We start from the raw sequence: 14,128 nt of genomic DNA on the forward strand, positions 1-14,128 counted from the left end.
CGTCACCCAACAACCTCCATCAATTTTCAATCCCAACCGTCCCCAATTCGACTGGCATCACATTATTCATGCACGCAAATTCATTTGGGATAACCCAGGCAGCTCATAATCTATCAAGCCATGGACCCATGGCTATGCATATCATCTTCAGAATGCGATAGTGCTCTCATTTGAGTGAAGTCCGGGCACCGATGTCATCCGGACCTGAGTTCATGCTGCGATGTTGGAGGATTTCTGAGGATTATTGAGAGTCGGCTGGTTGTCGACGGCGGATGTGAATATGCTTCCTCGTCGCAAGAACTCATAGGAGATTTAGAGGAGGAAAACCGAGGGATTCTCGAGAAGGTATCATGACTGCATTTAGGGCGATAGGTGGTAGTGACCAGTGAAGGTGAGTATCCAGCGTCATCTGGCTTCTTGTCCTCTTACTGTTCGTTCAATAGGTCTGATACGTTCATACCTTTGGGCTCGAAATGTTTGTGACATGTGCTGGTTCCCTACTTGACGGCTGCAGGTCCGGCGTAGGCATTTTGCTGTTGACCAAGAAGCATTGAAAGATTCTAGCTCCTTCAAGCTCACGTTTCGTCATGACCCTGGCACTGGCACTGGCACATTGATTACTTCCCTACAGAGCCGACGCTTCAACATATGATCAAGCTCTTCGGTCGGGACTTGGTTGTCACCTACCTCGCGACTCTTATCCGTTGCTTTATCACCATAACGAAATTATCATGGTCATACAATACGCTTCAAGACGTCCGACCGACTAAACCATGGCTGGCGCCGACGCTTGAAGCGCAGAAATTTCCAGAGCACATCTGAATGCAAATTGTTCCCGAAAAGCCTAGAACTTGGAGGCGCTACTGATGTAGGTAGACCTGTCAAACCAATCGTCACCGTTAAATAATTCGGGTTGTTTTTACCGTTACTATGTATGCGAATAGGAGACTAGAAGGCTCACGCGCTCACGCCCAGGGCTGTCACCGTTATCCCTGGAGCTGTCAAGAAGGTATTCAAGTAATTGGATCGTTTACGGAACTCGCCTCCGAACACCTTGTATAAAATGTCGATGAACACATTCATTCTACCCCACGGCAAGCTAGCAATTTGTTCCTTCCTGCCTATCACACAATGCGCTCCACTGCCCTCAAGATCTCAACCTTGGTCGCCGTTGCCGCTGCCTTCAAGATTCAGAGTAATAATCCAGCATGTGGGTATCAATTCTGTACGACTAATCACCTCTTCATTCTTACACATTCACCGTAGTCCAAGCGGCTGGCAGAGAAGGATGTATCTCTGCATCTTTGCTCACTGACGGTGCGCCTGTTGTAATCCATGACTGCAACACGGAAGATTCCTCCGCCCACGATTGGGCTTTCAGTCGATTCACCACAGTAAATGCTCCACCTCAACCGCTCAGCATTATTGGTAACGGGGTACTCATCTCTTCCTTTTTTTTTCCGACACCATCATGGCGGAGCTGACTTTCACTTCAAGTGTTTGGACGTAACAGACGGTATCAACGCCGATGGTACCAAACTCCAAGTCTGGGCCTGCGTTAACGGAAGCACGAACCAGCAATGGATATCCACTACCGATCTCACATTCCAATGGGCCGGAACGAACAAATGTATCGACCTCACAGACGGTAATATCACCGACGGGAACCAACTTCAAATATGGACTTGCGACTCGAACAACTCGAATCAGAAGTGGACCGTCAACCCCATTCAACCCCCGCCAACTCATAATCAACTTCTAGCAGTTGGAGGTCCTCAGCATATTACTTCCCAGTGTATGACAGCATCTGTCAACGCTGACGGGGCTAGAGTCGCGCTCGCCCGTTGCGTCGATACAGCATCCACGTTCCCCGGTGGGAATTACACATGGGTCCTCCCGAGTCCTGGAACCACTGGACAGATTAAAACCTTCGACGGGACGAAATGCCTTGACGTTCGTGCTGGAGACGGGTCTAATGGGAACACACTCCAGGTTTGGTCATGTAGTGAAGGAAATATCAATCAGCTTTGGAATATCGACATCGACGGCCCTTCGGGAAGTTGATTAATTGGGCCGGGCAGAGTAGTAAATGTGTAGATATCAAGGATGGTCAGTTTGAAGCTGGAAATGATGTGGGCTCTTTATCGGTTTCCTTTGTTTCAAGCCTTCGACTCATGATTTTCGTCTTGGTAGCTTCAGATCTGGGATTGCGACGTTAATAACCGTAACCAATGGTGGAGTGCGACCATCTTCGAGTAACTGTAAACTACTGCCGCAGACGCTAGGTTCAAGTTTCTGTACATACATTTTCCTGGAAGTTCCTACTTCAAGTTTGATCTCAAGGATACTCACAGTTGTCGTTTACCGTTAACACTGTAGCCTGTAGTAGTGAGAATCCCAGCTACTCCCACGCGTTGAACTTGAGACGTTGTTATAGGACGCGAGAGGACAGCACCGTTATAGTTCTGAGTGGTGAGGCTAAAGCGAGATTGGGGTTGTAGGAAGGAACACACACAACAACTATGTACTTCAATTCATTCCTTGCCACTAAGTACAGAAAGTCGAGAGGTGCATACATATTTAGTCGGATGTTGTGGCAGGTCGCAGAGATTCCAGAACGCTCCAATGCCTACCCGACTGGTCCGAGTTGAGCAAAGATATGACCGACAAACGACCTTGTGAGCAACATCTCCCGAGAATATTTCTAGTCTGGGCCTCCAGCGCAGTTGTGACCGGAATGTGCGAAGGTCTGACTATCAACTGCATTTGGACCATGACACCGGCGAACTTTTCCGAGGCGAGAACTGCATCCAGGTCTCCCAACAGCTTGAACTCGTATGCGCAATGTGTCGTTGTAGACGAATAAGGTTTGATAACAAATTCAAGCCTGCGAAGATGAGAAGCCTTAGGGTGCCGAGCATTACGCAGATCTCATCGAAGTCATGTTGAGAGGGGCGAATGTTGATCAGGAGGACTTCAGCCACGACAAATCGCAGTCTACGCTGAGTTCATTCGAAAAAGTCGTTTAGTTAACGGGCTAACAAAGTTTAAGCAGCCTTACCTCGTATTGTAATTTGATTGTAATAGCTCCAATTGATAAACAGAGTTGTCAAAGTCCCTGAACAAAGTTTAGAGTATAATTACATTTTCAAATCCTTCGTCCAAAGAATTGAAATATCTGAAATTGATCGTGGAGGATACGAGGAAGGCAAGGTGACCACAAGGCTTACCTCGCTTTAGGGCAGGTCAGAGAGCCTTCCATGATTGCGGCTCGGCAACGCTGCGGCATAGAGAGTCCAGTAGCAGCCGCAGGCGGCATATCGGAGTCCCGTTGATCACGCGACAACGCCTCGGAACGGCGGCCGTGCTTTGCGGACCGAGGTCAATATTATTTTTGGCCTGAATCATGACATAACTTTTCGTCAGCAAACTTCTATTTTCTCCCCCCCTGCTGTCCGTCACAGTGAACGAAGACGACGACGCTCGCCATCGCCAGAATTGACTATCCAACATGGGACGCAGAAAAATTGAAATTGAGCCTATAACTGTGAGCGGTCTACAACTGTTTCTCCCTGCTTCCCTCCTCGTCGATGTAACCGTTCCCTCTCTTCCTCTTTGTCTTACAGCATGAACGCAACCGTTCAGTTACTTTTCTCAAGGTAATAAAGATGCCATTTGATTGGGAATCCCTTGCGCTCATATACGCCCACCATATACTATTTTTGTGCACATTCTTGGCGTAATCGGATCTATTATTATCTTTAGCGGAAGAACGGGCTGTTCAAGAAAGCCTACGAGTTAGGAGTTCTCTGTAGTGTGGATGTAGTTGTCATTATCTTTGGTAAGTTCCTTTCGCCTTTCTTTTCTATAGCTAATCTTCGCGTTGATAGATGAGAAACCAACCCAACCGGGAACCCAGAAACTCTACGAGTACTGTTCTTCCAAGGTCAAGGATATAATAAAGAAGCACTCTAAGTTCACTGGGGAGCGGGACTCGAAAGGTCCTGGGGACTTTTCGCGTGGTGGAGGGAAAGGTGGCGGAAGGAAGGTAGATGAAGACGCCGACGCAGATGGTGACGAAGATGACGAAGACGACGAGGAAGAGCAGCCTGAACCGCCCAAGAAACGACAAAGAGTGCGGTTAAAACTCTTACTTTCTTTCCTTTTTTGACGGACATACCCTACCCAGAAAAACGAAGCAACGACAAGCACGAAGGTTGCAACGAACACCAGTACAAAGCGTGTTTCTCAACCGCCGACGAAGTCTCTCAAACGAGGTCGTTCCTCGACTCCAGCCTCAACTCACAGTCGGGAAACCTCACCCGATCTCAGGACTTCAGCGCTGTCGGCCATGCCCTCTGGCTATTTGCAACAGCAATCACAAAACCCTTTCCCCCAGTATCCCCAACCCCATTCGAGTCTAGCCAACTCCCCGTCTTCTCCCTTCGATGCTTTTCACCCCCAGACACAATACCCTCCCCATCATCCGTTCCAGTACCGCCCTCAACAAACGCAATACTCGACCCAAAACGGAGGGAAATATCAGTACCAGAATCAGATGTACGGGCCGAGTCATCGACACTTGTTCGACAACCAGAATCCGCATCCGCATCCCTACAGTTCATCGTCTTTTAATGATCTGCTATCCATCTTTGAAGCTATGCCATCCGCTGGCAACGCTCATCCGAACGGGTTGGTGTTACCTGTTGGCAACGGGAACGGGACGGCTGCTTCGTGGCCTCAGCATGCTAGTGCCTATCAGCAGCAGCACCGGGGTGGTGGAAGTAGCAGTGGCGGCGGCAGTGGCAGCGGTGCTGGTGTTGGTGCTGGTGCTGGTGATAACAATTGGCTGGAGTATTTATCTGGTTCTGGTGGGCCGGCAAGACGCCCCCCAGTCGACGAAGAGTTGACTGGCGTGTTTCAGGGTGGTGCAGCGAGAAGAGGACAACCGTCTACTCCTGATGAAGATGCGGATGACGCGGAAAGGGAGGGTGGAAGAAGTAGAAGTACTTCTGATTCAGAGTACGAGCCTCAACCTCGCCGAAGAGGCAGAGCGAAGAAAGGATAACTGCTGTACTTGTATATATAAGTACTTCTACCTTGGGAATGTAGTTCTATCACTACGCGGCATGCTACTAGGCCACTCGAAGGGCTCTTTCTGACCTGCCCTAAGGTTAAATCGATTTGGAGCCTAGGCCCTGATGCAAGGTCACGCGCGTGACATCTTGCCTCTCACAAAGCGACGGTGATTTTCGGATTGCGTATACGCTTAAATCTGATTCTGACTCTTCTGTTCACAGATATAGTTTGCCATGTCTGCTAAGCCGGTCTTCCTGAGACTACCCGTGGAGTTACTCGACCACATCGTGAAGTTTTGCAACGACAAAGCCACACTCTCTACCATTAGACTCGTATGCGAATCATGGGAGTCGTTGGCTCAACCACTCCTCTTTGATCGAACTTGCATCAAGCCCAAGCCTTTCAACTCACCATGCGAATCCATTCTCTCACAAGATGACTCGGTCATTGCGAGGCGTATTCGACATATCATGTTTGAAGACGACAAGGCCGTCGGTCTTGGTCCTGGAGTTTTGCTTCGATACTATCTCGGCGTAGTCAATCGATTGAAGGAGAAAGGGGTCAGCGGGGATTTACGAAGTTTAGGATTGATATTCTACACCTTCGACGACGTCCTCTTCGACAAATCGGCACCGACATTCTTCACATCCCTCACCTCCTCCTTCTCCAATATCGTAGAACTGAATTTATGGTTCTGCAACGAAAATCTGGAAGAATTCATTCGGTTTATGTGCTCCTTCCCTCGATTAGAGATTCTCGGTGTCAAGTTTGACGCTTGGCTGGAGTGTTCGGAGAAAACATCCGAGTCTCTGGCGATTGTCAAATGTACACTTCCAGAATCCCTCAAAAGCTTTCATTGCGCACATCCATTCGCCCACAACTCCATTGCCTACTTCTTAGAGTGGGTAGCATCACACCCTCCACGATCAGTCGAAGAACTCTCTGTTCTTTGGACGCGGACATTGAATCTGGAGGATTATTCTAGGTTTTGTTGCAAGACGTTGAGACATCTACTTCTCAACTTCAGGATCAGTGGTGTCTACAATACAGGAATACAAGGTGGGTTTTCGTTCTCAAGGATTTCAACCCGCCCCCCTCTGATGAGTTCCAGTAACAGACGATTCAATACGTTGCGATTTATCGCAACTTGATGTACTAGAAATCCTCACAGTCAACTTTGATTCCAATTACGAATTTGAGGAGATGCATTTCATGCTCGACACCCTGAAATCTCGTCGTTTTCGGAGGATCGAGTTCATAATCGAACCTACTCCCTTCGAACACTCGCATATGTGGGCTGATGATGGACAGTGGGAAGAGTTGGATGAAGTTCTTGCCGGTTCGGATAAGTTTGTTGGGGTCATGGTTGAAATCCAGGTCATGGCTTCGTATGTCCTCTTTATGGATGCGGAAGAACAGATCCGAAAAATCCTACGGAGGTGTCATTCGCAAGGCCGGTTGTCGGTCATTCCGTTTTACAAGGATGGGCCGAAGGAGTGGAGTGTTATTGAACGCTGGCGAAGAGTTGACCGTGGTGCGGACTGACTGAGGGGTGAGGAAAGAAAGAGTGGAAAGGGAAGGAGAAGGATTGGGACTTTGTTGATGCGTTCCTGGGAGTATGTGTTTCTTGCTGAAAGGGGGAAAGAATGAAGATTTGCTGTACTTGTATCTTCACGTTGAGATTTAGGCAAATTCTATCGCTACGAGGCTCCTGCCCTAAGCCTAGCGTGTGAGATAATTGGTTTAGCTCTGCCAGTTGCCCGACCTGCCCTAAAGTGAGGGGTCACGCACGTGTCAACTTGCCTTCAAGTTCCTCGTAATAAAGGTTGCAGTATGTCTCCTCAGCCCGTCTGCCTGAGACTCCCCCAGAGCTGCTCAATCGCATCCTGAATATTTTCAGTGACAAGTCTACTCTCTCCTCCATCAGACTCGTATACAAATCGTGGGCTCCACTCCTTTTCGACCGACTACGTATACTACCCGCCGAGCCTTCAAAGCTTCAAACGCCGGGATAAACGACTCCACGATTGCAGGATGTGTCCGGCATCTCATATTCGATCTTGATGGTTATGTATTTAACCTTGAAGATCTGTTCCGAGACTTCCTTGACATGGCAGTTTGAAGGACAAATGGACTACCGGTATACAAAGTTTGGGAGTGAACTTAGTCGGATTCCATAATCTATACTGATCAAACGTTCTCTCCAATGCACCCGCTTTTTTTGCATTCCTCTCGTCCTCATTCTCCAACATTGAGCATGGAGCATTTTGAAGATATCATCCGGTTTATGTGCTCTTTTCCTCGATTGAAGGTTCTTGGTGCAGATATCGACGGTTGGATAGATAAAGACCCGGAACTATCATCCCAGCCCCCAAAGGTGGCCAGATGCACCCTTCCAGAATCCCTCAAAAGTTTCCATTGCGTTCACTCATTTTCTGAAAAAGCCATGACCTCCTTCAACGAGTGGTTATCCTCACATCCTCCGCGATCAATTTTAGAAATTTCAGTTGGAATTGAAAATGCAGTCATAAGTACTCTAAACTTTGTTCGGAGACTTTGACAACTCTGTTTATCAATTGGAATCAGTACATTACGAGGTAAGGTTGTTTAAACTTTGGTAGCCCGTTAACTAGACGACTCTTTCTAACGAACTCACTTAGACTGCGATTTGTCGCGGCTGCAGGCACTCGAAGTCATGGTTTCGATAGGATCCGTGTAATGCTCGGCACCCTAAGGTCTTCTCATCTTCGCAGGCTTGAATTTGTTATCAAGCCTTATTCATCTACAACGATACAGTATGCGTTAGTACGAGTTCAAGTTGTTGAGAGACCTAGATGCGGTTCTCGCAGGGAAGTTTGCCGGCGTCATGGTCGAAATGCAGTTGATAGTCGTACCTTCGCACATTTCGTTCACAACTGCACTGAAGGCACAGACCAGAAAGATTCTCAGGAGAAGTTTGTTAAGTCAGACCCGCCGTGTAAGTGTTGGAGCGTTCTGGAATCTCGGCGACGTGGAAGTTGGAACATCATATTAGATATCAAATTGTTGTACGGTGGCGAAAGAATAAATTGAAGTACAATAGTTGTTCTTGTGCATGTGTCCTTCCTACAGCCCCAATCAAGATAGACTGTAGTACGATACAGGTGTTTATATGCAAAAGGACAGAATAACTTACAAATGTAAACTAAAGGGAGCGAGGGTCTAAAGCTGGACTGTTCAAAGCAAACGAGTCTATTTCGCTACACAGCTTTCTCAGCCTCCTGCTTTGTGGGGGCAACCGTGTTCTTCATGAACACGAGGATGCAAAGCGTATCAACAACCAGAAGTGCGAAGAGGAACCAAAGTCCCGCAGCTCTACCTTCCCAAGCTGTGGGTCCTCCATGTCTGTCGTCCACGCTCGTTTGGATGGAGGTAACGATGGCTGTCCCAGCAGCGCAACCAAGTTGCAGGAAGCAGTTAAACATAGATCCAACAACACCAGCTTTCTCGGGCGGGGTTACCGCGAACACAGCAATACTGCGGGGCATGACGCAGGTCAATACTCTAGTAATATCGTCCGAAACAGCCAGACACACGTACTTTACTGTCGCGAAGATGATCGTCATTCCCGAAGTACCGAGAACAAATCCTGGGAACGCGAATGGCCAATAGTGGTGAGGTGAGTCGGCGAAAGGAAGCAGAACAGTTCCAACTATCCCTATAACTTGACCAGTAAAGATAACCCACTTGAGAGGCAGTTTTTGCTGCATCACGTTTGCGATAGCTGTAACTGGGAAACCAAGCAATCCCAAGGGAAGGCTTTGCACGAATCAGTCAGGAATACACCACGGGTGATTAAACTCCTTACAGGCGAAGGGCAACCTGGATGGGAGTCCATCCGTAGACGTTCTGCCAAATCCAAGAAAACAGGAGCTGTACGCATCCCCACCAATTGAAGGGCATGGTAGCTCCGCATAGCACAAGTACCGCAAAGTTTGTATAATTCCAGAGGTTTGGGGGACTAGAAGGGACCACAAGTTAATCCTCATAGTATAGAATTTGTACCTTTGGCGGACTTACATGGCAGCCATATCCTCCGGTAAACGAGCCTCCCAAAGGAAAAATGCAGCGATCAAGAAGAAAGAAATGATCAACGGTGCCAGACATCGGGCGGTATTCCAGCCGTTCACCGAACCAGTTGTGACACCGAAGATGAACAAAATCAGACCCGCTGCCATGTTCGGAATGAGTAAGACATTTCGAACTCTTGAACTCATACGGAAATTGCTTACCGGTGAGTAAAAGCACCCCGAATAGGTCTAGTCGTTTGAACCTTTTGGCCTTTTCGATTGCAGAAACGTGCTCTCGGCGAGGTGATGGTGCCAGGACAGCGGCACCGACGAAGATGATAGCAGCAATGATAGCAAATGAGTAGAACACCCAAGGCCAGGTGGAAATCGTGACGATCATCGCACCAATAAGCAAGCCAATGACTGTGGGGAGCGAGAAGGAGTGGAAGCAGTCAATTACGAGGTCGCAATAAAAACAGGAAGAACCGCACCATTTCCAATAGCTGCGCTAGCGGAGAAGGCCGCTACAGCTTTCGACTGGGAGGCCGGGTCCGGGAACATGTGGATGATGATGTACAGAGCTGAGGGAACGGTCAATGCGGCCCCTAGACGTCAACGGGTCAGTCTTTGATGTAAAACAGAGCAGAGTCGAGACTGACCGATTCCCATCATCGCCCGTAGCACGATGAGTGTGACCTGAGAGCGAACGAAGCCCGCTCCGAGCGAGAATCCTCCCATGACTGTCGCACCCAAGAGAAAGACGATCTCTGATGGTGTTCAATAAGTGATGGAACGTTCGTCGGAAGTAGCAATGATTTCACGCACTAGGGTTGTACAAGTCGCTGACTCGGCCACACTGTAAAGACCAATATGAGACAATTACTCTAGGTCATAATATTGAGACGTACTATGAGCAGTAGGGACGCGAAGGTCAACTGGTAACCACTAATGAGCCAGACCGAGTCGCTATTTGTGATATTCAGGTCGACAGCAAGGTGGGGTATAGCAGCAAACAAAGCAGAGTTTGCATAGGTATCCAGAAACTGGGAAAGGCAGAAGATGCCCAGGAGGACACCCTTTTGGGCACCAGGGAGGTTAGCCAAAGTCCTGTATCCGTTGACATCGTTGGTGGCGCGCTCATCTTTGAGACTCGTTTCTGAAACTGGCTGAGAGGGAGGCTCATGAGACATCTTGGGGATGGGGATGGTGTTGCAGATGGCTGTTGAGACGAGTTATAAAAGACACAAGAAACGGAGGAATTCCTCACCACCCACGGGCAACCTGGTCAAATCGGATACTGCAGATCGGATCGTCCGGGATGGCTGAGTAAAATAGCACCTGCGTGTCATGAAAGGGAACAGCGCTGTGGCGATGCCTGGCCGGGCAATCCGAGCTCCTCAATAGAAATTGTTTCTCCGTTATGCGACGCCCAAAGATTCAATCAAAAATTATTTCTTGATTTCGTTGACACTTGTATAGTATACTGTAACCTAAGGGTGGCGCATGCGGATGAATAGTACGAAACAAGCGTTAATGAACTTTCTGTAACCACTCATATCGCATGCGAAAGCAACTCCCACCTATGTCGCAAAGTCGCCAAAAGCGGGACTTGAAAGATAAAATCGGGCAACTGGGGTGTAAAAGCCCAGACAACTCGACCGGGGACACCTTACACCCTACACTTCAAATTCCCGCCACCAACCATGGAAATGGTAGCTCCCAAACACCACCCCAACTCGGTCCCTTCAACCCTCTTCCCAAGCTCTACCTCTTTCTCCCCACCAAACTCGTATCCAAGTCTCAATAACGCATGCATGAACGTTAAGTCAAGACAATACTCCGGTCTTCCTTCTAGTTCTTTCATAAGCGCAACGGAAGGTTTGAGATTCTGGTCCCAGGAAGGACGACCTTCGCAGATCGTTCGAGCAAGAGAAGAGATGTAGGAGATCGACAGTTTCGGGTTTCCGCTTGGAGATGAGGTTTGGATGAGATCTTCGGAGGAAGAGGAGGAAGAGCGCGCGTGAGATCCAGAGAGGATCGGTTCGAGGCGGTCGTAAAAGTAGGAAAGGAGGAGGACTCTTCCGCTGGGGAAGGTGTCTAGGAGAGACGGCTGGTAGACGCCGTTGAATGAGCAGGGTTTGAGTTTACAGATGCTGGCAAATCGTGTGTAAGCCGCTGGTAAGGGATGCAAAGAATCAAAACACGAGACTACTCACGCATCCTTTGCCAATGCCAGTTCAATAACCCTATTACAAGCATCGAACGATCCAATTTCTTCGCCAACCATCGTCACGTTCTTCTTGTCCCCCGTCTTCGCATCCTCAATCTCCACATCCCGTTTCATACCCTTGGCAATACAAGGGTTCCCAAACACCTCCAATCCCTTCTCCTTCGCCTTCTCTCGCGAAGGATCAAGCGAAGCCATAAACTCGACAATCTGATGAATCCTTGCCCTCGCCTTCATCAACCCATACCCCAAATACGAATGCTGATACAACACGTATTTCTTTCCCAGAAACTCGAGGTCATATTTATGATCCCCTTCTTCAAGACTCGAATCCGGCTTGGAGAACTTGGGTTCAAACACGATTTGCGTAGATGCTCCTCCGAGGTCAAGCACAGCATACGTGTCGGAATGATCCGCGTTCTTCGTCGTATCCCGGATAGTATCCAACAAATAATTCGCCGTAATCCATGCATACACCCCTTCATCTTTCCCATCCATAATCACAACCCCATCGGGCTCGTGGAGCTTAAAAGGATAGCTCTCTTTCAACGCCCTCTCAACAGCCTTCAAAATATCTGCCGATTGCGAACCGGGGAGCAACCTCAACCCAGCAGTCGCCTTGACCGCAACCGGTGTACAAGATTGGAGCGATTCCGGAACGACACGGAGAGCTTCGTCCATGAGCACGTCTAAACTCTCAGCGGCTTCTTCTGGTTTTCCTGCGTAGTCTGAGAGTCCTCCTTTGATCATGTGGAATACTTCGTATTCGAACGAAGGGTTTTTCTGACAGTTGTTGAATTTGTAGATGTGGATGCGGGAGCCAGTCGAACCTGCGTCGATCATGAGTGCCCATTGGACGAGGGAGGATGTTGGGGAATAGGGTTTTGTGCAGTGGGTTGTGGAAGTTGGGTCGGAGTCTTCCTCGTACGAGGTTGGGTGAGCGTTGGAACCCGAGTTGGGGGGAGGTGGGTGGATCTCGACGTCGTCATCAGTGGGTGTATGGTGGTTTGGTCTAGAAGGATAGGTTTTTGGGTTTGAGTCACCTACTGTGAGATATATCAGTCATTATGCACGACAATAAAAGGGTATATAAAGGTGAGGAACGTAGCATCTTCGTGTAAAGCTTCTCGAGGAGAAAAACCAGAAAAGATCCTTCAGAGAGCGGCTACGTCGTCGCCTGCGTCGGCCGAGGCGTCGAGCACGCATCCTTTTCCTCGTCGGATTCCCCACCAAAAAGGAAAAGAGACCTTCAGGAGAATCATAGCAAAGAACCCTCACCGTCCATATCCTCCTCCGACGCCGACCAAGGTAACCTCTTGATATTCTCTCGAGGTCCGAAGAGCCACACCAGCCCAATAAGAATAGTCGCCCCAATGGCAAACTTCTTCCAACCAAATCTCTTCCTATTCCTCACTTTACCAGGCCCCATTCCTCCTTCTAATCTTTCGTAGTTACTGCTTCGTGGTGAGAGCATCGTAGCGCTGGCAGTAGGTCTCTCTTCTACGTCTTTTTCTTCAGGCTGCTCTACTTCCTGTGATTTGGTGCGACGAGAACGAGCGGTATGTTTACTAGTTGATGATTCAGAGCCTGTTGAGCGAGCGGATGGTGGGTTTGAGGAGGAAAGGGTGGGTAGAGATCTGAGGCTCACAGCCGGTCGGCCATTCATCAGCAGCGCTGAGCAGCGCAAAAGCTCAACTTCTTCTCGGCCCGCGGTAATGATCGATGGTCACTGATGATCACGCCGTTCCCGATTTTGCTTTCTTTTTCTTCAAGTTCTCATCATTTACTATTCAGTCAAGAATTCTAGTTCTCGTCGTTGCTCAATTACCAAACATCCATGGCTCAAATACGTGATGTCTTGGTTTAGTTTAGTTAAGTTACAGCGGTTTGCAGAACGTAGGGCGCGAGCGGGTTTTTTTTCCCGCGCGACCAAATTTTGATGTTCCGACCAAATCTTCCGACCGAAACTTCCGACCAGTCTGATGCTTGCAGATGGCCTCCCATAGCCTTAGTTACAAGTTCCCTTGAGCTAAATATTCCATAGGCCACTTCATATCTTGTATCAGATTACTCTTGTGGTAAACAAAATGACTGAGATTCCAGTTCAAACTTGATATGAAATGAGGGGGCAAACTGTGTTTAATCACGTGCTGAGACCTGGCGCAATATATCATTATATATGGGAGTGGGCAATTCCCGCGACGGTCAATTATATTTGGTTCTATTTGGCTCAACTTAGAAAAGTGTCCGCTTTTTGGACGGGTTCGTGGCTCGTCCTAGAAATCAGCTAAATTCATGATAAATCATTAAATATTCGTTACTTGAAAACGTTAAGATGAATTTTTTTAAAAGGTAAAATTGACTGAGATATGCACACCATTACAACCATATCTTGATCAGTTTCGATTTCTGTCAATATTCATCTTAACAATCTTCACGAAACCAATTAAAATCATGACTGGCATACTCAGTTTGGGGGTATCGCGTTCATGAGACCCCATTAAATGATAGTTTTTTTGAGTGGCAGCAGGCAATGTCACAGTGTGACACAGCGCGTTGCGACGCGTCCTTTGTGCAAAGCACTACTATTTACCCCCTCACAAGTCCCTTCGGCTATATATAAACATTCATATAGTCTTCATATGTGAGAAAATTGTATTCAAGGCCAGTTCAGCAGTACAAGGCATTGCACTAGCGCTGGAACGAGCTTGGAATGAGCGACGGACATGTTTTGAGTGGCTGTGTGTATTAGTAAGTCAGACGCGAGGCTAGT

The 14,128-nt window shown here is 48.2% G+C and overlaps 5 protein-coding genes across 5 annotated transcripts; 3 read left to right on the plus strand and 2 right to left on the minus strand.

Moving 5' to 3' along the window:
- The first annotated feature begins 1,099 nt into the window (after positions 1 to 1,099).
- Positions 1,100 to 2,543, plus strand: E1B28_012002 (uncharacterized protein). Its single transcript, XM_043157066.1, has 3 exons — positions 1,100 to 1,210; positions 1,267 to 2,132; positions 2,194 to 2,543. Exon 2 carries the CDS (start codon positions 1,399 to 1,401, stop codon positions 2,062 to 2,064), a length of 666 nt encoding a protein of 221 aa, XP_043004432.1. The 5' UTR covers positions 1,100 to 1,210; positions 1,267 to 1,398; the 3' UTR covers positions 2,065 to 2,132; positions 2,194 to 2,543.
- A 968-nt stretch (positions 2,544 to 3,511) lies between these two features.
- E1B28_012003 (uncharacterized protein) lies at positions 3,512 to 5,068 on the plus strand (the record flags this gene model as incomplete). The annotated part of the gene is made up of 5 exons (XM_043157067.1): positions 3,512 to 3,547; positions 3,627 to 3,659; positions 3,766 to 3,841; positions 3,891 to 4,135; positions 4,190 to 5,068. 5 exons carry the CDS (start codon positions 3,512 to 3,514, stop codon positions 5,066 to 5,068), a joined length of 1,269 nt encoding a protein of 422 aa, XP_043004433.1.
- A 244-nt stretch (positions 5,069 to 5,312) lies between these two features.
- E1B28_012004 (uncharacterized protein) lies at positions 5,313 to 6,624 on the plus strand (the record flags this gene model as incomplete). Its single annotated transcript, XM_043157068.1, has 2 exons — positions 5,313 to 6,138; positions 6,197 to 6,624. 2 exons carry the CDS (start codon positions 5,313 to 5,315, stop codon positions 6,622 to 6,624), a joined length of 1,254 nt encoding a protein of 417 aa, XP_043004434.1.
- A 1,694-nt stretch (positions 6,625 to 8,318) lies between these two features.
- E1B28_012005 (uncharacterized protein) lies at positions 8,319 to 10,477 on the minus strand (the record flags this gene model as incomplete). The annotated part of the gene is made up of 10 exons (XM_043157069.1): positions 8,319 to 8,595; positions 8,659 to 8,877; positions 8,927 to 9,079; positions 9,139 to 9,289; positions 9,351 to 9,551; positions 9,620 to 9,733; positions 9,788 to 9,895; positions 9,954 to 9,984; positions 10,037 to 10,347; positions 10,399 to 10,477. The coding sequence occupies 10 exons, from the start codon at positions 10,475 to 10,477 to the stop codon at positions 8,319 to 8,321; spliced, it is 1,644 nt and encodes a 547-aa protein (XP_043004435.1).
- A 320-nt stretch (positions 10,478 to 10,797) lies between these two features.
- On the minus strand, positions 10,798 to 13,021 carry E1B28_012006 (uncharacterized protein; the record flags this gene model as incomplete). Its single annotated transcript, XM_043157070.1, has 3 exons — positions 10,798 to 11,281; positions 11,345 to 12,401; positions 12,634 to 13,021. 3 exons carry the CDS (start codon positions 13,019 to 13,021, stop codon positions 10,798 to 10,800), a joined length of 1,929 nt encoding a protein of 642 aa, XP_043004436.1.
- Between the last annotated feature and the right edge of the window lie 1,107 nt (positions 13,022 to 14,128).

Source organism: Marasmius oreades, chromosome 8 (genome assembly GCF_018924745.1).
Source record: "Marasmius oreades isolate 03SP1 chromosome 8, whole genome shotgun sequence".
Taxonomy (NCBI): domain Eukaryota; kingdom Fungi; phylum Basidiomycota; class Agaricomycetes; order Agaricales; family Marasmiaceae; genus Marasmius; species Marasmius oreades.

What these genes read in the sequence shown, in the direction of transcription:
- E1B28_012002 (XM_043157066.1), top strand. Translation starts at nt 1,399, where the DNA reads ATGCTCCACCTCAACCGCTCAGCATTATTGGTAACGGGGTACTCATCT.